The 26,355-nt window shown below is 42.4% G+C and overlaps 2 protein-coding genes across 3 annotated transcripts in view; one reads left to right on the forward strand and one right to left on the reverse strand.

Annotated features, from left to right (window-relative positions):
- Positions 1-14,223, forward strand: part of UNC5C (unc-5 netrin receptor C) — a 249,092-nt gene extending 234,869 nt beyond the window's left edge. For both annotated transcript variants that reach the window (XM_021550331.2, XM_021550332.2), the window contains 4 exons: positions 3,154-3,303; positions 3,538-3,702; positions 7,379-7,557; positions 7,791-14,223. In XM_021550331.2, coding sequence (XP_021406006.1) covers positions 3,154-3,303; positions 3,538-3,702; positions 7,379-7,557; positions 7,791-7,956 — 660 coding nt within the window. In that variant the 3' untranslated portion in view covers positions 7,957-14,223. The remainder of the gene's footprint in view (positions 1-3,153; positions 3,304-3,537; positions 3,703-7,378; positions 7,558-7,790) is intronic.
- A 3,634-nt stretch (positions 14,224-17,857) lies between these two features.
- BMPR1B (bone morphogenetic protein receptor type 1B) overlaps positions 17,858-26,355 on the reverse strand; it is a 37,721-nt gene continuing 29,223 nt past the window's right edge. The window contains exons 7-11 of the mRNA XM_021550278.2: positions 24,248-24,440; positions 23,483-23,780; positions 21,005-21,180; positions 19,630-19,760; positions 17,858-18,907 (exon numbers count right to left, since the gene is read on the reverse strand). Of these exons, the coding sequence (XP_021405953.1) occupies positions 18,782-18,907; positions 19,630-19,760; positions 21,005-21,180; positions 23,483-23,780; positions 24,248-24,440 (924 nt within the window). The 3' untranslated portion in view covers positions 17,858-18,781. The remainder of the gene's footprint in view (positions 18,908-19,629; positions 19,761-21,004; positions 21,181-23,482; positions 23,781-24,247; positions 24,441-26,355) is intronic.

Genomic DNA, 26,355 nt, shown 5'->3' on the forward strand with positions numbered 1-26,355 from the left:
TATGAATGCATGAATTGCACTTCTTTGGAAGTGTAAGGTCTGGGGAAGGAGAAGATTGAGAAAAAAGAAGCCTAGTAAGCCAGCAGTAGATGGAAGTGCTGTCTATGGACCAGTGTGTCCATAGGCATGTACGAACTGGTACATACAAACTAAACATCCCCCTGTGACAGTGTTGTGTAGACTCAGTCTATGACTAGATAGAAGAAAAAAGGGGTCGGGCATTTGGCATGTGCTTTCACAGCAGCTGGTGCTACAGCAGCCCCTGCCATGCTGGGAGGACATCCTTGGCACTGCTGTATCACCAAAGGAAGGCATTCACAGAGCAGTTACCACTGGGTGTGGGGACAAGGCGTGCAGGCTGGGCCAGCCGATCCTGAGGTTAGAAGTATTTCAGAGAGGAAAGAAAAGCTGTAAGCAGCAGGTGAAGCACCAGCTGCAACATCTCCATGTCTTGAGGCTGACAGCTCCAGGCAAAGCACAGCAAGGGTAGGGAAGAGCAATGTTCCCATATTGCATTGCCTGAGCTTTGGAAGAGCCTTTGTAGGGGATCATGTGTATTTTTTAATAGACAATCAAAGGCATTCTGTTATTATTTACAACCAGGAGTGAGTGTGCCATATGCTGACTGTGTTTTAACAGCCACCAAAGGAAGACAAGTAGCTGCAGTATAAAGCTCAGAGCAGTGTTTACCCAGCAGACTGTCCCCTCTCATCATGCAGAGTAAGCGCTCGCAGCTGAGCTGCCAGCTCCCGCAGTACAGCGGGGAAGTGAAACGATTTGCCATCAATAAGGGCTCGGTTATTGTGGGAGCAGCTTAGTGAGGTTCCTGGTGGCTGTGGAGCAGGATGGGCTCGGTGCTGATCACACATGCAGTATCCTCTGCCCCACAGAGTCCTGAGCCACCTGGATGAGACTCTCACAAAAATGCTTTTTGGGCAAGGATGAGGGGAGTTGTGACCTTGAGTGCTGGCTTCTTTTTTTAAGTCTAATTTTTGCACTTTGAAGGGGATGACCAAGGTTAAAAAGAAAGAAAAAACAGAAAAAGAAAAAAGTAATAATATGATAGCTATAAAGAAATCCATCTGCTTTGCTCTCTTTATTGATGTGTGCCTTTGAGATTAAGGTATGTGACCTGTGTGTGGCAGAGTGGCAGGAGCTGAGCAGCCAGATACATGGGAACAGCTGCCTCCCACACTGGGGGCATGTGAAGGACTTCAGGCTGTAGCAGGGTGACATTCCACAGCCTGTCTTGTGCTGTGCAGTAACTGTCTTCAAAAAAAAAACACCCAAAAATGGGAACAATAGGCCTGTGATCTTCTCTCTATTGTTTAATGCTTTTTTTTTTTTTCTTTTATTGAAGAAAGACACAGCTTCAACTGAACACCATAGTTTGCTTGGGCCCCTTTAATGAGGAGGCCCAGGCTGAGGCTGTTCTGGTGTCATGGGTGATGGAGTGATAATTTACACAGCTCCCTCTCCTAGGAAATAACTCCTGCCTTGCAGGGTGGTGAGAGACAGTGGGCAGGATGACCACAGCCACCTCAGCATGGGGCAAGAAATATTCAAGTTTTGGCTCAGGACGACACAGAGGTGCCAGCCAGTGAGATAAGCACTGCTCCAAAAAAAGGTCATATGGCAGGAACCAGCAAGCATGTTTGAAGAGCTGTGCAAGTCATGGCTCCAAATTAATTCTGAATTAATTAGCTAAATGGCATGGGAGAAGCAAGGGCTGCTTGGCATCCTCCAGTTAGAACATGTGGAAGGGCTACAGTAGCCTAGGGTGGCTACCAGAAGTGAGTTGTTGAAACTAAACACACAGATCTGGTGGGTGGGGTGATGCAGCATCATGCTACAGTTTTTCCCCACAGTAGTGTATCTCCCAGAGCTGGTGCAGCAGGGGCAGGAGCAGCTTCTCAGCACACCTGCCCCGCTTGCCTGAGAGGTGGCATCTGCAATTTGTTCACACAGTCCACAAGTCATCCTCTGGACCTTCCAGGGAGGTAATTGGAACATAATGAAGATCTATAGTAATCAGATAATTACTATCGATTACTCTTTAGACATCTTGATGAAGTAATTAGGTGGCACTGGAAAGGAGCTGGAACTGATTCATTGGCATAACCTTAATCTGAAAGGTTTCCTAATTTTGTTTCTTTTCCTCTAATAGCCAATAAAAGAACATTGGTTTAGCTTCAGAATCTGCCAGATGCTTTTCTTATATGCTTACTACCTCCCTTAATGTGGTCAGGAGCAGCTTAGCTAAAATGGGGGCTTCTTTATTTGGCCTGGGGCAGAATCCCAATGTTGTGTGCTCCTGTATTTTAGAGCATCTCCACTGTGTATGATTGTCTTTAGCCACATGAGACTGGTTGGCTGGTTGACTCCTTTAATTAAATGTGACTGAGATCGGTTATGTTGGTTTCTAATGGGGCTCCTGGGGCCTTTATACTAGCTTCTTCCATGTGGTCCACAGTTAGGCTCTTTGTAGATAACATTCCACTGTGGTTTTATTAATGTCAGGCTTATATTTAGCTTCATAAATGACCAGACTCTTGTCTTGCTAGCTTTTGATCACATGATCAATATTTCAGTAGCACTGAACCTGTGTATTCGTATGAATAAAATACTCCATCACTGTCTCCTGGGCTGTTTCCATGCCATCCTGCTGGACAGTGTCAGGGTTGGTATCTGACTCCTGTACTGCTCTGCCACAGGGCAGGAGACCATGAGCTGACAGACCAGTGGTATGCACCGGTAAGAGTGTCCAAAAACAAGATAGTAAAGCTACCATGAGACGTCCAGTTTGATGAGCAATGGAGACTGATCTATTTCTCTACTCAAACAGTGACTGCATGCCAAGTCTTCGAATTCCATTTAATAGCATAGAATTGAGCTTCTGCTCATAGGACACGTGAGAGAACACTGTGTCTCTCTTCTGGGCTGCTGCTGGATGAAGGAGGTGAGAGGGTTATAATCAGATCAACTAATGCAGTTCCAGTTCACATGGTCACACAATTCTGTGTGATGCCTGTGTATTTTTTTAATCTGTATTACACAAGTTACAGCATCTACAACACAAAACCTTGAGGACTCAGAAGACCAGTGTGCTGTCTTGATGAAACCTACTTTCTTCTTTTTATCCCAATACTGCAGGAGGTCCTCCAGCTTGAGCAGCAGATGGGTGGGCAGCTTTTGGAAGAGCCTAAAACTTTGCATTTCAAGGGAAGCACCCACAACCTTCGTCTGTCCATTCATGACCTCGCCCATTCTCTCTGGAAGAGCAAGCTGCTGGCTAAATACCAGGTGAGCATAACAAAACATTCACATTGGATGCTAGCAGTGAGGCTTAAAGAAATTCTGTCACACACAGGTGTGTTTAAAAAACGCCCGGAGTCAGGCTGTAGTTCCATGGACATTTTTTTCCCCTGGATCATTTGCAGTCCCATTAGCATGGAGTCTGCAGTCTCTGGTCATGTAACAGCCATGCCTTGGTCCCACATCCCTCCCTGACTATACTTTTTTGCTTTCCTCCTGCAGGAGATTCCCTTTTACCACATCTGGAGTGGCTGTCAGAGGAACCTGCACTGCACCTTCACACTGGAAAGGTTCAGTCTGAGTACCCAGGAGCTGGTGTGCAAACTGTGTGTGCGGCAGGTTGAAGGAGAAGGACAGATCTTCCAGCTTAACTGCTCTGTCTCAGAGGTAAATGACATTTGTGTATTTTTCTATCCAACTGCAGGAATATGGGACAGCTAAGAAAGTAAAACTTTCCCCATTGGGACCTCTTTAGTGCTTCCCATTTTGATCCTGACTGCTGGTATGGACATAAAGAATAGATTAAGTCATTTCTTTGTCTCTCCTGTTGCATTTTTCCTTGGTTTCTCTTATCTGGAAGCAAGCATCTCTCCTTCAAGGGTGGGAGGAGAGCAACTTTAGTCTCTCTCTGCTAGTGCTGCCTTTCTGTGTCTATCTGGAGGAGCTCTTTGCCTACCACTCCCTAAAACATCTCATGAAGCTCTTGAAGTCCTGTTTCCTTGGCAGTCCATGAGACCCATCGTGTCAGATAGTTCCCTGGAAAAAGAGAAAAGAGAATAGGAAAATGTCAGTGCTGTGTGTTCCATGAGCCACTCCCCTCTGCTTTGCAATAGGAAATATCAGATGGTCTGGTTGCAGTAAACTTTCTGCTCATATTTTGCTACTACTACAAATCCTGACTTTTGTCTTTGGCAATTTTTATTTTGATGGCTGACATTTTTCCAGAAGAAATACTATCATAAGTTTGCTAATGCTGTGTAGCACCTGGAGAATTTTTGCTTCATGGGACAGTTAAGCTTGGGGCTGAGATGGAGCAACAAATTTAGGTGTGAAGTAGCACTGACTTTAGTGTATGTGCTGGTGGGTTTTACCCCTGGTACCCTTGGCAGCTACGAGGAGCTGACTCCGGCAACAATCTGCTGGCTGGCTTGGGGAAGGGCTGTAAGAAGAGACAAAAGTTACTTGTTCTGTATACGGCTCTGACAGTGAGCACCATTACCTATAACATCTGCTTGGTTAGTGGGTGTAAAGCAACAGATTCATCTGGGGACTATACAGCATTAAGGACAGATGGTAAAACAAGCATCATAAACAATTATTGTAATAAGTGCTGCATTGAGGTAATCACTAATTTAACCTCCCAGAGAAGAGAAAGAACTGAAAGTAACTTTAATGAAATGCAAGTATACACTATAATCATCTTCAGCTGGTTCTATGTAACAGGGCCTGGTAATAGATTCCGAACAGGATAATATTCTTGTCTTGTGCTGTGATCCTATCCATCAAGGATGAATAGAGGGAGTGAATAATACCACTGTGATCAAGGGTGCCTTCTGCAAAATTGCCCCTTGTTGTTGACACCTTGTGATATTCCCAAACTCCAGCAAGGAACTGGAGGACCTTGGGCTGTTAAGAGCTGGAATATAGGGTCAACTAGGGAAAAATCCTATAACTCAAAGATTTTATGGAAGGGTAATCACCTGAAAGGGTAATAACTGCAACTTGGAAACCAATGTATGCCTCTGGAAGTGTGATAAAGATATCAAACCAGGCATCAGGAAATCATAGCTCTGGTTCCTTACATTTTCTTCTGAGGTTATGATAGTGGTATCCAGCTAGCAGTTAAGCATTGAAGGATTTTGCTGGAATCTTTCCTTATTGCTGCATCTGTCTCTCTGCCACTGTTACCCTGCGATAAAAATCCAGTAACACAGTTTCCTGCATCCTCCCTTGATGGGCTTTTCTTTTTAGTCCCCTCCAAAGGATGTAAAACTTCTGCAGATTAAACTCTCTTATACTGCCTTTATACTGTGTCTACCACTGGGACTTCAAAAATACAAATGCAATGAGTGCCAAAACAGGCACATTTGCAAAGCAGGAGGAAAATTGTGATAAAGGTCTCACAAGATTCATTTTTGAAGCCCTGTTTTTATCCTGTGCCATTGATACTCACACAAAAGAACCACTGGGCAATGCTTCAGATACCTGAGCCCCTTCTGCAGCAATCCTGAAGCCCCTGGGGCTGCAGGCCACCTAGAGAGCCAGGGCAGCACTCATGTCCTTTGGCCCAGAATATAAAGAAAGGTTATCTATCTGCAATGTCACTGCCACCACTTACTGCCACTTCTGACCTCCCAGCGTGGGTGAGCCGGCAGGCAGCACCAGTGTCAGGCACGTCATTTTCCTGGCTCCTGGGCAGTTCCTGCTGCCAGGCTGTTATGTATTGGGGTTGGGAAAGGCAGTCTGTGATCCAGGGCCTTGGCACCCAAGTACAGATGCCACATTCAGCATGTTAATTGAGGACATTACAGGGTGGCGTAAACCTTCCTTGGTTAGAAATTTCAGTGATTGCCTAAAATGCCATGCCTTTAATTAAAAAAAAATCATATTTATACAGTGGAAGAGAATTTATATTTATACAGTGGAAGAGAATTAATTGTTGTAGATAAAAAGAGTGGAGCCGGAAGATTTAATTCTGTGCATTGCTCATGGACACTGGCTCTTCCCTTTCCATCTCTGAATACATTTTTGGGGAGTAAATCAGAGATTGCACAGGACAGTGAGCATCTCTAGCAAAATCCTTGGGGGATTTGTGGTTGCAGTTTCAGCCAGGAGCTGCCTGTCTTTAAGACTGTTTCAGGTATTACACCTCCTTCCCAACAGCCAGTTTGACATGAAGCAACAAGATAGTTCACAGAGGAGAAAACAAATTGATATTTAATGACAAGTCTTTAGCATAAGTGTTTCTGGCTGCCTGGGGCTGTGATCTGGCAGAGGGGGAGGAGAAGGAGCTCCCCCACTTCTACTAGAAAAGAATACCAAATTGTAAATTAGACTGAGCAGAATTAGGGCAGAACCAGCCATGTTTGCTGCTTTTTCCATCATGGGCCCTGCAGGACCTCGCTGTTCTTAAACAAACCCAACCATCCAAATAGACCAGCTATCATCTTCCCACCAGCTACCAAGCCTGTGGCCACTAAATCCATCCAGGCCAAGGAGAAGACAAAATCCTTGCCCAGAGGAGCCAATTGCTGTTATTCCCAGTGGTGTTAGCAGTGGTGTCATGGGGACCCCTCCAGCTGGGAGGACCACATCAAAGAGCACCAACACCACACCTGCAGGGGACAAGCCGGCTTTGGGGATGACTTTTCCTGTGAAACACTTGCTGCCACACTACCTTGGAGCACAGCACATGTCTTGGGGAGAGGGGGTAATGCCTGCTCCCCACCTACCCCACCCCTTGCCCAGAGCACATGCGCTCCATCTATTTCCAGAGCCAAAGTCACATGAAGATGAGGGCTCAGCTTGTGCCTGGGATGGTATTGACTGTCTGGCTGTGGTCTGCACAGCATTAGAGGCTTTAGAGAGCTTGGGTACTGCCAGAGGGATGTCAGTAATGCAAGCCTGGTGCTGGCTCGGTGTGACACTGGGACTTGGGGAAGATGGTGGGAAGAGAGTCTCGTCAGTCATGCCAGGAAATCCTAGTTCTGTTCTAGTAGTATCAACTTGCTCCAAAATGTGTCTAAGTGACTCATCCTTCATTATTTCTGGAAAATGCTTAATTAAACTTAATTAAATTAATTAAAGCCATGTTGTCCACCTATAGTAATATTCACGCTCAAAAAAAGAGGAGGGAAAAAACCTTTTGTCTACCCAAAGCTGATTATAAATATTACTGTTCTCCAGTGGACTAACATGTTTCTGTTAGTGTTTACTAGATTAGCAGAGAGCTGCAAGTAAAAGCCCTGAGTCTCAGAGGATGTAGCTCTGCAATTGTCTCTTCACTCAGTAAAAGAAAATTGATGGGTTGTTTCAGGCTTTTTTTCTGTCTTTCCAATCTCAGGAACCTACTGGCGTTAATTATCCTCCCATGGACTCAGCAGGCACCATCACCACCATCGTGGGGCCCAGCGCTTTCAGCATCCCCCACCCGATAAGGCAGAAGCTGTGCAGCAGCCTGGATGCGCCCCAGACCAGAGGCCACGACTGGCGCATGCTGGCCCACAAGCTGAAACTGGACAGGTGAGCAGGGTTGCCCCTACACAGTCAGGCAGGGAAGCTCCTAGGGAGGGGGGTATGTGCAAAAACATCCTGGTGAAAGTCCCACTGAAAGCACATGGGCACTCTGGTCATGCTGACAGCACAGGGGATGAGCACCTTGACAGCACCAACAACAGGGATGGGTTGAAATCATATTAATTCAGGTCGTTTCTATGCAGCTCAAAACCAACGAGTTTCCTTTTGGCTCATTGCAGGTACTTAAATTATTTTGCTACGAAATCAAGTCCCACTGGGGTGATCCTGGATCTCTGGGAAGCCCAGAATTTCCCTGATGGCAACCTGAGCATGCTGGCAGCAGTTCTTGAAGAAATGGGAAGACATGAAACGGTTGTTTCTTTGGCAGCAGAAGGAAATTACTAATGCAGCCTTGGCATGACCAGGAAGGACAGACACAGGGAGCGGTAATGCCCTGTTATTGCAAACGAGAATTGAAATGAAAACCCAGACCAATGAGTTACACAAGAGACGTTTCAGAGAAGAAAGCAAGAAAACAAACAAAAAAACCAGCCCTGACCTTCACACGTGCTCTCCTTGTACATTATCACAGGATCAGAAAGAGATCATGCAAAGTTGTACCTTGAAAATATAAATCAACGTAATGTTCCTCTCGGCTTGGCTGTACACTGCTTGGTACAGGTTTTTACAGTTTCCTAGGAAACGCTTTTTATTGCTATCCAGATATATGGATAAACTTTCTTAACAATCCCAATTTCTATGGATGTTGTTTACATCAAATTCTGGACAGGGGTAAGGAAACTGTCCATGGCTCTTTATATTTTTTGTTTAAAGCCATTGTAGACAAGACTCTGGACAGTTGGTTGTGGCTATTTCAGCTTATTGGTTTCTGGTGAATTCAGAATTTGGCTACAATTCTGCACATTAGTTGTCTCACAATGATCCTCCTGTCATTGTTCTGTTTCCTAGACCTACTTGTAAAAAAAAAAAACAAACCAAGAAAATCAGGGTGTGCATCTGGAAAGCAGGTACTCTGGCTGATTAGCAGGAACACACAAAATGTTCCCTTTCTTCCCCAAGACAGTCCCACTGAGCCTGTGTGGAGAACAGCTCTAAGACTGTGGGGAATGAAGGATCTGAATTAATTTTCAATTCACACCCTTTCCACCCCTTTGCTATATGAGGGGCCAGATATGCAATTCAGAGTGGTTAGAGAGGAGGGGGAGAAACCCAGAAAAAAATAAAAAAAAGAAGTTGTTATGATAGTTATTTACTGATTAGTATTTAGTGCAAGGATTATAATGACTATTATTATTGCCATATTACTTTATTTCTAATATTGTCAGCAGCAGAATGAATAATTTCTGGTTTTATGGAACCTTTTGTCCCCTTCCTGAAGGTCTTTTAAGACATGTCCCTCTCTATGCTGTCTGTCCTTCCATTTGTCATCGTACTTCTCCTCCAAAGTCCTCTGCTGGCCTTCTGAGGCTGCTCACGTTGTATTAGCATTGCTGTGCTCCATGCCCAGTGCTAAGGCAGCGTAATTTGGTAATCTGCTGGTCTTCACCCACCAAGTGTCTGACCCTGGCACCACCACCCTAGTGCATCCAGGTTGCTCCAAGGAGCAGTCCTGTCCTGAGGTGGCTGTGAACCAGAGATGGTGCAACCATGTGGAGGCAGTGACATCCTCCACCTGATTTATGCATTCAAGGTGGGCCTCCATAAATTTTGCTTTGTTTTGTAGCATTCTAAGGGCCAGCAGTTCCCCATAGAGCTGCAGGTCTCACTGAAACCCACCAGCTCCAGCTGTGCCAGGCTGCTGACAGCCCAGCCCCTCTGCTGGTCTGGGGTCACTTCTGTGTGAGATGCACTTGGCAGATCTCCATGGATATTCCAGGCACTGCTGCAACCAGGGAAGCCTGTGTTCTGTGGGCCAGTGCAGGGCAGTGGAGTGGTGAAGCTGAAATCCTGTGTGCTGCAGTTTGCTGCCTTTGCTGCTCCTGCCACCACCACTGCCTGGGCAAGGCGGTGCAGTCCTTGATGACTGGCCAGGGAACACTTGTCCCTCTACAACCCTCACAAAACAAGTGAGGTGGGAACTTTGCAAAAGGAGTAAACCAAAAATGGTTGTCACTGCAAATGTATTTTGTTTGGGCTTTGACAGCACATAAGATTGCAATACTTTTACTACCTGACTGAGCTGTCATTTATGTCTGGCACAGAAAGGCTTTTCTGTCCCAACCTGTCCACTCCAGGTTTTCAGCCAGGCCCTGGTTATTGCTGTTGTGCACACATGCATGCCCCTGCCCACATATGCATTACCATTCCAAATGCTTCCCGAGACTGCTTGTTCTCTTTTGTGGTTTTAGTTTTGCTTTCCCCAGGGCTTTCCAGATTGCACCTTTGAAGGTAACTGAAAATGTCATCAGTCAAAATGAAAAGAAAATTTAATCTGACCTCTTTTTCCATTTGACATTTCCATAGCTTTGTAACTTTTTGCTTATAATTCCCTGACCAGTGAGTTAGGTTTTGATTGACCACCAGACAGCCAGCACAAAAAGTTCACTTCCTTGTAAGAGGTAACCAGGCAGTTTGCAAACCAGCATTTCAGTCAAAACTGGAGACCAGAGGGCATGCACTGTAATTTTCAACATCTGTGTGCATTTTGCTTGTGTAAGCCCCACCTTCTCTTAATGTGGAGATGCCATGGGCATCCTCTCAATGAACAACAATCTTTTTCACCTGGGGCATCTGGTGCAGCCTACTGCAATGCTAATTGAAATTTTGCTTTCAACTTCTGAAGAGTTGGACTGGGACTTTCAGCTCTGCCCTTTCTCCACACCTTTTACTTACCTCAGAGTGCTAAAATGGCTCTTAAAGGTAGGTCTCAGATTTTCTCCTTCCCATGCCATCTTTAGTTGCAATCAGTTGTGTTTTAATTTGTGCTTCTTCACCTTTCCCATGTGTCCCTCCTTGACTTCTCTCCCAAGGCAAGTACAGGAGCTGAACTGTCCTTAAACCCTTTGGCCTTTTCAGCTCAGTCTGTGTTGGTTGATCCCCAGGCTAAGTGTAGCTCCCCAGCTCTCAGTTTTTTCTGGGTGGGCAGCATGTGCACCCTTCTCACCAGGATCAGGGCCACAGAGTCTCCTATTGATCTGTGTGCTATGAGTTGATGCTCCTTTGGCTGTCTGACCTGCGTTCTGATGCCTTCTGCAAGAGAAACTACTTGCAGATGAACAGCTTTTTCACAGTGTTTTGGGGCATTTTCCTTTCACAACATCACAGTAAAGAGGATTTATTGTGAGGAAAAATGCACACTCTGATTAAGAGGAGCATCCACAGAGGTGGCTGAAGGTCAAGAATGTAACCCTTCATCACTGAACATGACTTGGGCAGCAGCATGACTTCCACTGGGTGATGAAGCTGCTGTTCTTCCACCCTGACTGCTCAGAAACCACCCGCAATCCCCTGCTGCAATCACGGGCTGGGTGATTTTCCCAGCATGAGCTCCACAGGCCTTTGCAGGCTCCCAGCACAGCCCTTGGGCTGCCCCAGCCCTGACAGGGCAGGGAGAACCAGGGGAAGGCTCCTCCTCAGAGCCACAGCTCATCCCAGCAGCTCTGCACCCATTCTTTGCCACTGCTGCTAACAGCAGCTCCCACCTCACCTCACACTTCCCTGCATTAATTTTGCTCTGTTTTTCCTTTCTTTCGGAGTGGCAGTGGCAGGGCACTGTGCCACTGGCTGGTGGCATTCACAGCACCATCCCCATCCTCTGCCCCAAGGAGAGCAGGCAGGGAGAAAGGGCAGCCAGCTGGGTTGAGGATATTATTTTTTGGTGGGAGAAACCCCAGCAGCAGTTCCTGTGCCTGGATTGCATGGACACAGTGCCATCTCGTGGGGCTGAGCCCCAGCTCCACCACGTCGCTGCCGCCACAGCAGCGTCGCACGGGGAAAAGCTTCCCGTGGGGTGGCTCTGACAAAGGAGTTTGGCAGGCAGAGCTGACTCTTAAAAGTTGTAAGATTTTATGTCAGGTGAGCATATCTGCTTTAAGAGAAAAAAAACAATCAAACGAAAAAAAGGCTGCAGGCTTCTCATCCTCCAGTTATTACTATTTTTTTAAATGCTCTTCCTTTTAGTTGTTCACCTTTGGCTCTGTACTGGAGCAGTTTTGCTGCTCTTCACACCATCTCTTCATTACATGTTGATTGCTAGTGCTATAAATAGTATATATACTATATAAATATATATAAAATATCTACTGACTTCAAGGAAAACCTTTAAGTTCCCAGTAAGAAACATTTATCAGAGGCAATCCTTTTCACCTTTTATTTTTTCTTCAGTTCTTCTTGTGTTGTGTCCTTGTAAAGGTAACTGTCAGTGTATAGGGTAAGTCTGGGGTTTGGTTGGGGCTTTTTTTTTTCAAAATTTATGATCACAACTGCTCCACTGTGTCTTGCTAAACAGTACAAAACCTAAGTGCTGTTTCAGTGGATCTTGAAAATTTTGCAGCAGTGAAGGTGTCTCCAGTCAAGATTTGCTTTATTGGGAGACCAAGACTTTTTTCTGTCTTGCTGGCAGAAATGCAGACACTCATGAGACATGTTGGAGTCTGCAATACCCACAGAGCCAAACATGTCTATTCCTTGGGTTTCCTGCTATTTCAGTTGCTTACATATAGAATAAATGTATTTACATGCTGTAAGCCTGTCATTGTGGACAGTGTCCTAATGTCTTGTATTGCTACCTACAATACTTTCTTTTCAGTTCTCCTTTTCCTCTTCTTTTGGGGGCAGGGGTTGTGGGGAAGGGAGGGGTGGGTGGGCCCTTAGACCCTTGTATGCTCTACCAAGTAGTTACCACAGCTCTGAGGTTAATTTTAAACACAATTTTGTTGAGGTTGGCTTGGGTTTTTTAATCTTGTTTCCAGGGCACTTTGTAAACAAATCTTACTGAGTGTTCAGAAGTCTTTTCAGGACTCAGAGGATCTCTGACTCTCACCTGGCCATGAAGTAACTCAGTTGTTGCAGGCTGGCTTGGTCAGTATCAGGTGGTGCAAAGGCACGAGTGGTCTGTGAATGGAAACCAAACCTTTGGCCCTTCTCCCACAAGGACTCTAATGAGTTACTGACTTTGGGGTCACCACTGCAATCTATTCCTAGCTTGTGTGTGAATCCTTGAGTCCATAAATGAGCTGCACTGCAGATTTTTAAATGCTGAAACACATATCTCAGACATCCTTTGAAGAGGAACAGATAGGCAAAGTAAGTGTGTGTGTGTAGATAGAGACAACAAGGAGGAAACAAATGACAATACCTACTGGAGACTTTTAGCTCTCATGTTGGGTATGGGCATCCTCTTATTTTACCAACTTTTTAATGGGAAAGTAAAGGTCAAAATTCAATGCTGTACCATCACTGCAAGGTCAAATAAGTAGTAGTCAAAAGCCAACAGAGTAATAACTGGCATGTAACTAGAACTGGACTTGAACTAAAGCCACAAGTTTGGTAGGTCAGGCTCCTTGAAGAGGAGCACTTAGTTTCTTTACTTATTTGTCCTTTAAACTTGATCCCTGCTCCCTGAAATCTGAAAATCCCTCATCTGAAAGTCCTTTTATAAACTGTCTGTACAAAAAAAGCAACATTAATCCAGAGTTCCCACAAACTTCTATCCCAAATAGGTGTTTCATGTTTTCTATGGTGCTGGTTAAATGTATTTATTAGTGGTTCAGTCTCCTTGACTGCTGACAAAGAGATTAATCGCTATGTGTGCTGCGTCCTGGGCCTACCCTCTGCTCCCAAAGCATCCCATGTCATGGCAGGTGATAGCTTCAGGATGCCTGTAAGTGGGATGTCATCAGGAGGGTCCTCCCACAGCAGTGATAGGACAAGAGGCCTGAGAGGAGAAAACTTTGCATGGGTCCCACAGCTTCTTTTGCTGCTGCCAGCTGGCTGACTACCCCTTGCCAGTAAATTTGGGGGCTAGCACAATTCAAATAAAAAGCAAAATCGGTCTGGAAAGTAAACAAAATTAGGAAGGAGAAGCAAAACACTCTTCTCCCTGCAGATTTTTCAAGGTACCTTGCAAAAACACCCGAGCCGAGAGCCAATAATCCAGGGTGTGTGACACAGCTGAGACAAAGTAGTTGTGTCATCACTGTTTTCACACATCTGTGTGGTAGACTTTTTTGCTAACATATGTTCTGTTATTGTTGCAGAGAAAAAAAAAAAAAACAAAAACCAATAAAAGATGGTATCTTCAGTACCTTTTCAAAGTAAAGGAGGGCCCGTAGAAAAAGAAACAAAACATCTGTATGACCCAGGTGTATCACATATTTCCCTTCTGTTCCCATGTCACTGGGGTTAATGGGATTTGTTTTCTTTGCTATTCAGATCTGGAGAACTCTTTTGGTTTGATTTCCCTATTGCTGTATCTTCTATGCAATTCCTTTTCTAAAGACTGACTTACTACAGGAGAAGTGCTAGCCATTGCATTATTTGTATTGCTGTACAGTGGAGGTGTGGTTTACTAGTTCTGAGTGTGCCTCTTACCCCCCTCCCTTTTTTCTCCTTCCCTCTGTTTGTAAATGCCTGCATTTATTCTGTCAGCCTGACATGTACAAAGTGTAAGAAAGAATTTTTAAACAGGTAATAAATTATATTTATAAGCAACTGGAAAAAAAAAATACGCAACTACCTTGTGTTCAATTGTTTAGTTCCTGGAAGCTCAGAAGTGGAGTCTTTTATTTAGTTTCTTTAAAAAAAAAAAAAGAAAAGAAAAAAAATATCCTTAGAAGAAATGTTTCTGTACATAAGAACTGTGGGATTCAGTGGCATGCCAGAGTCAATATGCAGCAAGCACAGGGCTTTGTCACCTCTATGTGGCCAAGTCAAGGGGGCTGAAGAAGTGCTGCTGCAGAATAACTGCAATGCCACTGAGCACAGACAGTCTGGGACAAAGCAGGAGGGCTGCAGGGGCTGTGCAGCTCAAGGGAAAATTGCTATTATTTACACACTTCTCTGAAAATAACCAGCAAGGCAATTAAACATTAGGAAAGACTTAGCTGGATCTGCAACACAGCACTGCAGAATGAAAATAGTGCTCCAGCTTTAAGTACAAATTCCCAGAAATACCTCACTAGATGTAGAGATACATTTCCCCATGTCTCAGCATTAAGCAATTACATTTTCAGCTGATGCTGGGTATTTGGGCTGAAACTTTTTCACCTGATACATGGGGCTGGGAATTCTTGCTTCAGTCTGTGCAGAGATGACTCCTGTTCCTCTTGTGCTATTAAAAATAGGAGTCAAAAATACTCATAAAAATGTGGCAGAATGAGGGGGGGGTGTCTAAAAAATATTATGCTAATACTGAGTTCCAATAGATTTACATAATCAGCCACAAGACATGAGCAACTGCTCTCTTAGTGATAACACTATTTTAATTACTATTTTTCTCTTCACTGACTTGTGAAAGGAGTGATGCTTTTTTATGCCAGTGGAAACATATACAACATATTGCTGTTTACTTGTTTGTTCAGATGAAAAAATCTTATAAAAATAAAATAAATAAAATGAGGCAGTCAAAATAATCTACCCAGGGAAATTAAACAAAAAGATGGTGCTTTTCAAGCACATGAAAAGGAAATAGCAATCTCTGTCATGGGGAGATGGAAACAATTTTATTGGGGGGAATGTTAAAACAACCATATACAATTTGAACAAATACAACATAACACAGTTTGTTCCCCAGGTTTTCTAATTACAGTATTTACAGGTTTAATAAGGCACTGGTTCTCAAAAAAGAACACAAATTAGTTTCTTAGTCTCTACATTGACAACCTTTTCTTTAATAGAAATAACTTTGTGCTAGAGAAAGGATAGCAGTTGCTAGATGGCATCTTTTTCCACTTACATATGCCATCTCACCTATGCCAGTAATAAACTAAGATACACTTCCTTGAATGATTTACATTTGAAAAGTGGATTTCTAGACCCGTGGGCATTGAGGCCAAAATAACCTTTACCAAGCCCTCCTCAATGTGCCCTTTGAAGCTACCAAAATATGGAAGTGACATAAAAGGCCACACCTGGCAAAATAAACAGACTAACCTGCAGTCACTGCAGGTGCTGAAACCTTAATAATGACACGCTGAGTGTTGCAGAGTCACTCATTTGGGCATTCTGACTCCAATGTCACAGTGCTGGAACAAAAGACCTCCACACTTGCCTTAGGCTCTTTTTTGGCCTTAGGAATAGCCCTTCACAATAGATTACAGTGGACAGGAGATATGAGGGCAAAATCTGATCTTGGGAGAAAATAGACAGGCACTAGTTACACAACCACAGACTGTTTGCTTTCTCATTGTGTGTCTCCTCATATATATATATTTATATATTTATCTATTTTCCTATACAGCACCGTTGCAGTGATTTGTCTTTTATGCATTTTCATAAATAAATATTATGTTTTATTTAGTGCTTTTTCATCCATAATAGTTTACTCTTAATCCACATGCTGGAGCTATTCCAGACTTGCAACTGAATATATATATATATATATATATTTATATATATATAAAAACACATAAACTTGAACATTTAACATACACACTTTATGTGATCTATCAACCAGTATCTTAGACCCTTTTCTTCTGGACCAAAAAAAGGTAAGATTTTCTCAGGAAACCAATGACTGGCCCTTTCTCTTGCAACACACCGATGGCCGGTGCCAAGGACATTCATTGCATGCCTCGTGCTCCCAGCTGGCAAAGCACCCTCCAAAACACTCCTGGAGAGAGAGCCCTGCTAATTAAAAAAAAAAAAAAATCTATTTGAGGAAGGTAGAGGTGAAGCCCACCTAAACAGGCAGGAAAGAAGCATCCTTGCTTTGCAACCTGGGACCTGCAGGTCCCATGCGCTTCTTTGGAACTGAGAAATCTTGGTTACACAGGGCGTGCTGGCTTTTATGGGAAGAAATGAGACTGGAAACCCATGCCTCCATTCACTAAGACAAAAAGTTAAAAAGAGGCTGGGTTGTCCCCAATTTGGCCCACAAATCTCAAGGCCAAGGTGGCCAAGGAGAGGAGCAAACTCAGTTCTCAGCCTCACAAGCATTTTTTAAGGATGGGAAAACCACTGTCACCCCTCTGGGGTCAGGTGTATTATTAACTCTCAGAGATTTTCTTTCTCTATTGCTTGGTAAATTTGGGTAGAGGCAGGGAAACTGCACCACAGAAAATGCACTCTAATGAACACAAACTTCTGATTAAGCTTTTTAACACCTATCATCATGGAGGTCTTGCTGGTTCTCTTGAACCGTGCATTTTTCTCTGTTTGCTTGAAAGTACAAAATGGTAATTTTTCCAGCTAGAAATACCTTCAGGGAGCTGTTAAGCTAAGCGCCAATTATACACCTACCTACCACAAATAAATCAGTTTTGTCCAAAAAAAAAAAAAAAACCCAAAACATTACAGAAGTGCTGAGGCTAAATCCTGCATGGCAATTATTTCAGTTCTGAAATAGGCTTAGCATAATCAAAGCAACATTTGTAAGGACTTATTTCAAAATTAAGCTGAACACCATCTAGTAAAACAACATAGGCAGGCAGGAAATTTTTTAAAAACAAATGAAGGGTAAAAAAGGGTAAACCAGTAACTCCCACGCAGCTCAGCTTTGGTAATCTGATGAAGAACAGAACCTTTCTAAAGGAAACACTTCACAGGGTATATTTCACCTCTCAGTTCCCTTTCTGTAGCATTAGCATTGCTACAACTACTGCAGAGCCAGGAAGGAGGAACAGGGTAAGATAGAAAATACATTTCCCACTGCCTTTCTCCCCTGACAGCTCCTCTTGCTGGGAACCACACTGCTCCACAGCCCCAGCCTGGCAGCTGAGCCTGGCACTACTGTGCAGCAGCTGACAGAGGTGTGGAGGCTGCTGGAAGGGCACACAAAATATTAATGCAGATAAAGCCTGAGGCAACTGTTCAGTTTGTGGCATCTCTCACTACAGCAGAAGTGCTGGAGGCAGGTACCCCCTGCTGCCCACAGCTCCCAACTCTCACCACCCACCTAATGTATCTTACATTCCCCCCCTGTCACTCCTACTACAGCCTCAAGGCACCAGGTTTCCTCACACTCAAAAAAAAAAAAAAGATTGCCATCCCAGAAATGGGTGCTTTTGAGATTTTTCACTTGCCCTTAAAAAAGGGAACATAGATATATTTTTTTTCTCAGCTGTGGTTGTAAATAGACACCTCACTTTTACACAAATGAAAAAGCAAGTTAATAATTCCTTCTCACAAGGAATTTCCTCTTAAACAGTGGTTGTTTGTGGGTCCTAGAAGATTCAAATTACCCAGAAAATTCAAGTGTGTACTTAATTTCAACTCGCACACAAAATATTTTATTTTGCAGTGGGAGAAAAGGAAGGGAGGAAAAAAAAGCCAAGAAAAAGGGTACTTGTTTATCATTGTGGTACAATTCCCATCAGGTTTCCAGGAAACATGAAGATCTTCTTTAAACAAGTCACACCAAACCATACTCATACAGCTCCCAAGTACCTTAAAGGAAGCATGACCTTCCCTGGACAGGCCACCCACACCAGCTGGGATGGCAGGGATGCAATTGGGCTCCCTGTGTACTCTGAGAATCACTTGCACATGCAGGGTTTGGAAAGTTACCTCCACAAGTAGGTGGCTTTTAAGGCAGGCTCCTCTGAGCTACACAGATGCACTCACCTTTTTTTTTTTTTTTTAATGCTGGAGTGCAATAATCTTTTTGGAAATGAAAAAGTTAGTTTGTTTTCATTTTCAGCAGTTTCCTCCACTTTTTAAAAATGTAACAATATACATCTTTTTTTACTTCTAACCCAAAAGTTTTATTTTCATAAAATTTAAAGCAGTATCTTTTTAAACAATCAAAATAATAATAATAATAATAAAATAATAAGTGGCTTTCATGGAAAGCAACATGCATAATCATAAACCAGTTACTAAAACTGTATTTCCCCATGTAAACAAGGGCAGACAAGCCTCTTCAATCTTGCATGTCAAAATTCAGGTGATTTTTTACGATGGATAGTCTCCTCAAAAACTCACAGCCGCTCTTAAGCGTGACTCCTCCATTCAAGGTACTTAGCAAAGACTTCTGATACATCTTCAGGACTTCTGCCTGCACAACAAAGTCCATTTCCAGGGGCCTCCAGCAGCACTGCCTCTGGCAGAGTCAGAGTTTAATGTCCTGGGACTCTGACATTTTGGCAAGTGTTTTCTTGACGCGCAGGGCTGTGAGGCGGGAGGCAGGGCTGTGAGCCCAGCACTCCATCATCAGCTTCCCCATCTGCCGTAGGCACTGCGGAGAGAAGTGGGAGAGAAAATCCCACCGGGTTCAATGGAACAGCAATGCTGAAAAACTGAAGGGAAAAGGTCTTTTCTAAGGGCAGTGCAGACCCTGAAAAGCATCACAGATAAACACCAACAGCACTGCCCAGACCAGCCAAATGCGTTTCATGTAAATTAACGCACATTTTTATAAATGCATTTTTGGTAATACACAAGCACTATGTAGTAACAAATTGAGTTTTTATTGCTGGAATGCCCAGGGTGGGATTACCAAGGATGCTAACCAATGAATCAAGAGCAGCTGTTGCAATAAACCTCCCCAATCCTTGATATGTGTGGTAGCAGACCAAACACTGAGTGCCACCACACAAAAGCCATTTTGGGAACTAATACTCCTTCCTCCAGTGTTTCCAGCCCCAGTCTGAAGCCTCAGAGGCATTTGGCTAGGGAGAGGATGAGGCAGGTGAGTTTTGGTTAGATCTGCAAACACTGGCTGTTACACAAGACCTCAAGCAGCCCAGGAAGGCTGTTTTTTTCCCCTCACACTCACAAATCTCATGCTACCTAAATCTTTCATCTCCCCACAGACTATTCATCTACATGCTGCTATTCCCAAATGGCAGCACCAGCGGTAAATATCCTCCTCTCTCAAAATGATGCAGAATTGGGTCAATCTCACTCACTAACTCTGATTAAAAGCACAGACTGCATGCTAGGAGGGATGGGAGGTACCTCATCACTGCTCCATCTGTTGGGAAAGGAGGGGCGTAGTCTCTTGATGCACACGATCTCCCGCATGTCCTCGTACGAGGGGTCACTGGGCACAAGGTCATGGTATGGAAGCTGGTATTCCTCAACTATTCCTGAAAGAAGCAATTAGTTGCTTGTCACTTGCAGAAAAATCTTCCACTCTCTTCCTCCCCTCTCATTTTATAACAGATTGGCCATACTGTCTAACAGTTGGGTGTACTGCCCCTAAAAAGACTCAAAGTTTGTTCCACAGTCAAGTTCCAATGTAATTATTGCTGTATAAAGACTGGCCAGGTATCTTAATCCAAAAGCGTGGTAACTTGCCAAGTGAGACAGTTTCTACCACTGCTGTCCAGTCCAGCAATCTCCAGTAAGTTCTCACAGAAAGAGTTATTAGCATAGGGTCTGTATCAGAGTAATCTGAGAGATAATTAACCTTGAGTTAGGTCTCCTCCTTAGCAGTGGATCTGGAAAATACTGAAGGGCATTTCTGTGCCTTTTCAGAACATGGCAAGGTACCATTCTTTGTGCATAGCAACAATGACAAAAATATTACAGATTTCACCTCACAACACTGCAATGCATGTCACCAGCTTTTAAACACAGGGATCCTGCTACTTATTGGCAACATTCAGCTTCTCTAGGATGAACAGTCAGCAAGATACTGCAGGATATGAAGACCCATAAGGTATGCTGAAGGTAGCAGAGACCCAAGAGAGACATGCTTTACTCTTACCACCAAATTGGCACAGAACTGCTACCAAGTCATATCTCTGCATTTAACTTTCTCAGTGGCAATAGAGAGGTAACAATATCCATCACTTCTGCACTACAGTGAGCTCTACATGCAGAAAGAGGGAAATGAAGCATAACACTAGTATGACAATGATGTAATAAGTGCCACTTCCCTCTACTGTTTTGCTACTTTTCTTCTTAACGGATTATTTATTTCATAGAGTAGAGCATCAGTCCCTGAATTGTTTGTCCTCCTTTCATTTAACTATTAACTAAACTAAGGAATCACTATTTTCTTTCTGCTAAATAAGCTGAACACCCCCAGTCCAGCAGAAACGTGATACCTTTAGGAAAGGTCCCCAGATGAGTTCCACACTTCCTCAGTGCAGGCACCAGCTGCCTTCAAATGAGCCATTAAAATACAGTCTAAATCTCTGCTGTTGAAATAGCACTGAGTGATGCTTTAAAATAAGTTTCAACAAGAGGACAGATATTAAGAGAGTTACCTGTATGGTTTACCCACTTTTGTTTATTACTGTAAAAACAATTACCCAGAGAAAAAGGTGTAATGGAAGGCTCTAAGTTTACTGACACAATTAAAAGTGATCTCCCAGCTCTTTACCTCCTGAAACACATCTCCTTGCTATCTCCCACAGGATGAGTCCAAAACTGTACATATCAGCCATGATGTAGGACTGAAAGTGATTTCTATTCAAGCTTTCATCCAGCACCTCAGGAGGCATATAACGTTTTGTTCCTACACGGGTATTTGGAGGGATGTCTACCTCATTTGTATCACTAAAAGAAAAAGAAGGAGAAAAAAAGGACATCAAACATGCAGTAAAGTGGCTTGAAAATAAAGCAATTTGGATGGAAGAAGCAGTAAATCCACACCGCATCCACTCTCAAACAAGGTCAAAAGTAGTGCATAATCTTAGAACAATTCTTACAAGAAAAGCCTCTTAGTGTGAAGGCAACCCTCCTTAAAAGGCTGACCCACCTGAGGCTATGTTAAGCATTCAAATGCAGAACCACAATGGAGATAAGACTCAACAGGGATGCTGTAACATTTGTGAGATTTCATTAGCATTAGCTCTAATGTTAGTGATAACAATCAAATCTTCATTAAACGCTGTTTTCTTAAAATACTCCACCACCTAATGCTTCAGTCTCTGCAATTAATGGGGGATACTAAGTAGCCGAAGCAGTATCTCTTAGCTGTAGCAAATCAGATCTGCAAGACAGATGAATCTAACTATTATGTTTTTGCATGCATTATGTTTGATCCCTTCCAACCTTTACACATCAAGATATGCAGACACAGAGAGATAAATGCATAAAAACATCTAAGCAAATGTATCACACCTCACACATTGAGCAGAAGAGACAACATACAGGAAAAAAATTCCCATTAATTATGTGAATGGCTTCTTGTTTTTCTTAATAACTCAGATTCAGCTACATCAATTTCAATATATTTAAAAGTTTAATATATGGTATATATTCTGGTTTGATTAAAAAGGTCTGTTTTCCTTTCTTCACCTTCAAAATTTATGTATTTTACATATGATGGATAAACAGAATCTCACAGAATAATTGTATTTCTGTAGTTTTCTTCATGTACAGCAATTTTTTTTCACCTTCTGATATGAAGAAAAGTTGAGTCTGTGGTACAACCAGTCACCTACACAGTCATTAGATCATACATATGCTAGAGGCACTACTGTACACCTCCAAGAATGTAACATAAATCCAGTGATCTGCACTATCTTACAATATTTCAAATTGAATGGAAACATAAATTATTTTACTAGAATCATTAGCTTCAGCAGAGCATACCCCTCCCAACTATTTTCTTCTGTTGTTGCATGAGAAATGCTGTCTGAGGAAGGATTCAGTATGAAAACAAGCCAAGTGCATAACGTAAATTCCATCTGGAGTGTGAAAAATCTATATTTCACCTTCTTTTGTAACAGCACTTGGTAATTCCTAGCTCTTCTTCATTCACAGCTAAGCAGTGTGCTGCTCGGTATTTGCCAGGCAAAGTACACCTGCAAAGGCTGAATTTCTTCCCCAAAACTTTTTAATAGTGTTATTTTCAAGTACTTGTTTTCTAGGCCTCTGCTCCTCAAAGTAAAAATATTCCTTTCTTGTCTCCTGAAGAAAGGTCAGGCTCATAAAGGAAATGCCTCACCAAGGAACCTGGTAGGTAAGTGAACAGTAAGAAGAGAACATTAAACCTGCCTTTCTTTTCACTCTGAATAATTTCAGTCGAATGTTTGTACAGAATTCCTGATTTATTTCTTTTTAATACTCCAGGGAGTCTATTGTTTCAAAGCTGACCTGCAAAATGGAAACCTTCATTCTATGTATGCTGGACAGATTTCTGTGTACAGAAAAGTCAGAAACTTCAGAGTAAGCACCTCCACCACCAGGACCACCACTGAGAGCTCAATCTCCTTTCGAACAGAGCTGTCAGAGAACAGTCTCCTTATGACTCCCAGGAGTGAATAAGTTCTACTTGTTTGCTCTTTCTAGGTTGCTTAAACACACAACCATTTTTTAAAATCAAATTTAAAAGCCATTTCAAAAATCAAATCTGTACTTCGGCAATTTGATTTGTAGGAAATGAAACAAAAGGCAGCCCAAATGGGGTCCTTTTCCATAAATCCTAGTTAGTAACTTGTACAAATTATTAGTATTTTTCTCTCTAAGTTGAGAGTAAATTTTCATGGGATCAGACAAGCTGAATGCTTCACTTACAAACTCAGTGATGTGACTTCAACCTGTCAGTGCTACATCCTTTCATTGTGTGCCACCAATACTGGGGTAGCTATGGAGGATGGAATGATGAAAACTGAACCTCTATACAAACACAGTTAATGTGCTCAAATCATCAAAAAGCGACTATTTATACACCTGCTTGAGGTGCTGACATGACATTCTCCCCCACACAGGTAACCTCACACACAGATGAGCAGAGCCCAGGTGTGCACACACACTGCAGGTGCTTGTTCACACGTGTACACTCAGTCAACAAGTCAGGAAACTTTTGCACCTGATTTATTAACTTCTCCTCGGCCCCCTCACTTTCACTCACCTGATAAATTTAACAGCCAAGCCCAAATCTGCTATACAGCAGGTGCCATTCTTTTTCACCAGGATATTCTTACTCTTTAGGTCACGGTGGGCAATAGCAGGTTTGCCCTGAGTACTGAAGATCTCAGTGTGCAGGTGGCACAGGCCACTGACAGAGGAGTAAGCCAGTTTCAGCATGGCTTTTGTGTCCAAGGTAGTAGATTTTAGATAATCATAAAGTGAGCCATTCTCATGGTAGTCAGTGATAAGATACAGCTGGGTCCAAGATCCTGTACCTTTAATATCTGCAGCAATGAATCCTTCAAAAAGAAAAAGAAAAGTATATTTTCAAATTAATTCTTTTTCTTGTTTGGTTTTTTTTGGGGTTTTTTTTGTTTGTTTTTTGACTGCTCAGAACTCTGGACTGTCATCCATTTCAGTAGTTTTGTTTTACTAACATATTTAATTCCTTTCATCCTACTTCCATACAACTGTGCCTCACCTCTAGCCTTTAATAAACTTTCAGAAGCCCAGATATGGATATACCAGTGGCTGCAATAGACATGTTGTGTTTGGAATAACAACCCCCCAAATCCCATTATTTTTTAACTTTTATTTATGTTTCAGTAATCCTTTAAACAACTTTCATTTGAAAAGCACAGGGTGGCTAATTGCAGAGCACAGAGGGAAACAAAGCACATCGTAAAGGACATCAGATAAAAGCAAATACAAAATTGCTAATCTTAAAAACCTGTTCATGATCAAATAATTCTTTCACTTCACTCACCAAGAATATTTTCATGCCTCATCAGGACAGTCTGGTAGATTTCTGTTTCTCTGAACCAGCTGGCCTCCTCTGTAGTAAAAAACACTTTCACTGCTACCTTTTCGCCACGCCACTTTCCCATCCAGACTTCTCCATAGCGACCTTTTCCAATCTGCTTCACCATTTGAATCTGTTTTGCAATGGTCCTTTGAACCTGTGAAATGCCAAGGCAGATCTTACACCTTTCTCAGGGGAATCTCTGCATTCATTCCCTCCTCCTGTGTCTGCTTCCCACACAGCCAGCCCAGAAGAGAGTGGAATATGCAACCATTGTGACATGGATTTCAGCAACCTTCCACAATTGCAGATGCTCCCATTTTCTCCAGGATACATTGCTGCTGAAGACATTCCCACCACTAAAAAGAAGCCTTTCCATGCATACTCAAGATATACTGTGGTCTCTCAAGAAACTTCATCAGTCAGTGTAAAGGTGTTTTTTTTTTTTGGGTGGGGGGAGGAAGTTTTGACAGAAAACACTCCTGGTCACCTCAATGCAGTACAACTTCCAAAGGGGTAGGTAACACATTTTCATTAATATAGGGATGTTTTTTACACGGTCAACACTGCTGAGACTCAAGACTTAGGCTCAAAAGAGTCAAAAGCCTATTAGAGCTCCAAAATTAGTAGAATTAAGAATTACCTTTTATTTTTTTTTAAGGATGCTACTTCCTATCACCTTCCTTGAAATTGCCATGCCTAATTATTTCAAAATATACATTTGGTGTTAGGAACCTCAATCACTACTTACAGAGTTAAAACACACATGCCTACATTGATTTAAATAATCATAACTACATATTAATAAAAAGCAATTTACCCCCCAAAATATTTGAAGGAACAGCTTTCCAGTGTCTGTGCCAGCTTTGCCAGTAGCTGTACTGTGAGCTAAAGCTAAAATCATGGGTATTGCAAGATCAATGTCCACAGTAGCATTGCAGAGATACTCTTCACAAGAATAACAGACTGCCTCTACATATAACAAGCTTTTACAGCCACAAAAAATCTTGCACAAATGGAGACTTATAATCTCATCAGATTCGAGCATCTCTGCAGATCATGTCTTTCTAAAAGTTCACAAATAAAAATGCGAGTGAATGCTGCAACACAATTCATATGGCTGACTCTGCCTCAGCTTAAAATAACAGGAGATTTAAAATGTCACCCTCTTGTGCTACAGCATTGCCTGTTCAATCCACAGCTAATGAATTTTTGTCTGGTAGGATTTGGTAAGATTCTGGAAGACTATTGTCACCAATATGATGAGATTTTCATCTGGCCCAAGCAATCGGCAAAATCTGGACAAGTTCAAATTTGTAGCTTCTTGCTCTGTTTTGCCACCATCCAAATACAAACTTCCAGTAGTTTATTGCGGCAAGTGAATCTAACTGCTCTGAATTCCTATGAAGTCATGTTCATTTCATGAAATCAAAAACATTTTTTCAATCTTGGCTGACAGAAGTGAGCGAAACTTGAATTTTTTAAATCATTTGCTTCCTTTGTTCTGCTTGGGAGGTCCAGTGGAAACCACTAGTTTGGGAAAGCCAGGCAGGACTGCTATGAATGTGCCATTCATGTGCCTCCAAAGACAAACTCAAAACCTATTAGGTCAGGTCTATCATAATTTATTTTTTAAGTGAACCATTGGTTTTCATATTGAACAATTTTAAGAAGCAAAACATACAGTGGTATTTATGCAAAGCTATTTCAAATATCCCACTTTTCTTCTTCTGTCATTTAAACAGAATTCCATTTATCCAACTCTGCACTGTACCATTAGATGTTCAGGATGGTAGCTTCAGTGCCATTATTTTTGATTAACATCAATGAAAGTCAACAATAGAGATTAGCCTTAATTTTTAAAATTGATTTATCTTTTATACTCTCATATAGTGATTGAACAATAGTTATATTACATTGGAATTTTGCTGTAACATTTTGTAATGTCATTTTAGCATTGTTGCTTTCTATTTTGCCCATTTTAAAAATGCATCCTGAACAATAATGTAGTTACATCAAATAACTTAATTTGTGCAAATATATGTAATGGCATCATAAAGTACATGCAATTA

This window comes from Lonchura striata, chromosome 4 (assembly GCF_046129695.1).
Source record: "Lonchura striata isolate bLonStr1 chromosome 4, bLonStr1.mat, whole genome shotgun sequence".
Taxonomy (NCBI): domain Eukaryota; kingdom Metazoa; phylum Chordata; class Aves; order Passeriformes; family Estrildidae; genus Lonchura; species Lonchura striata.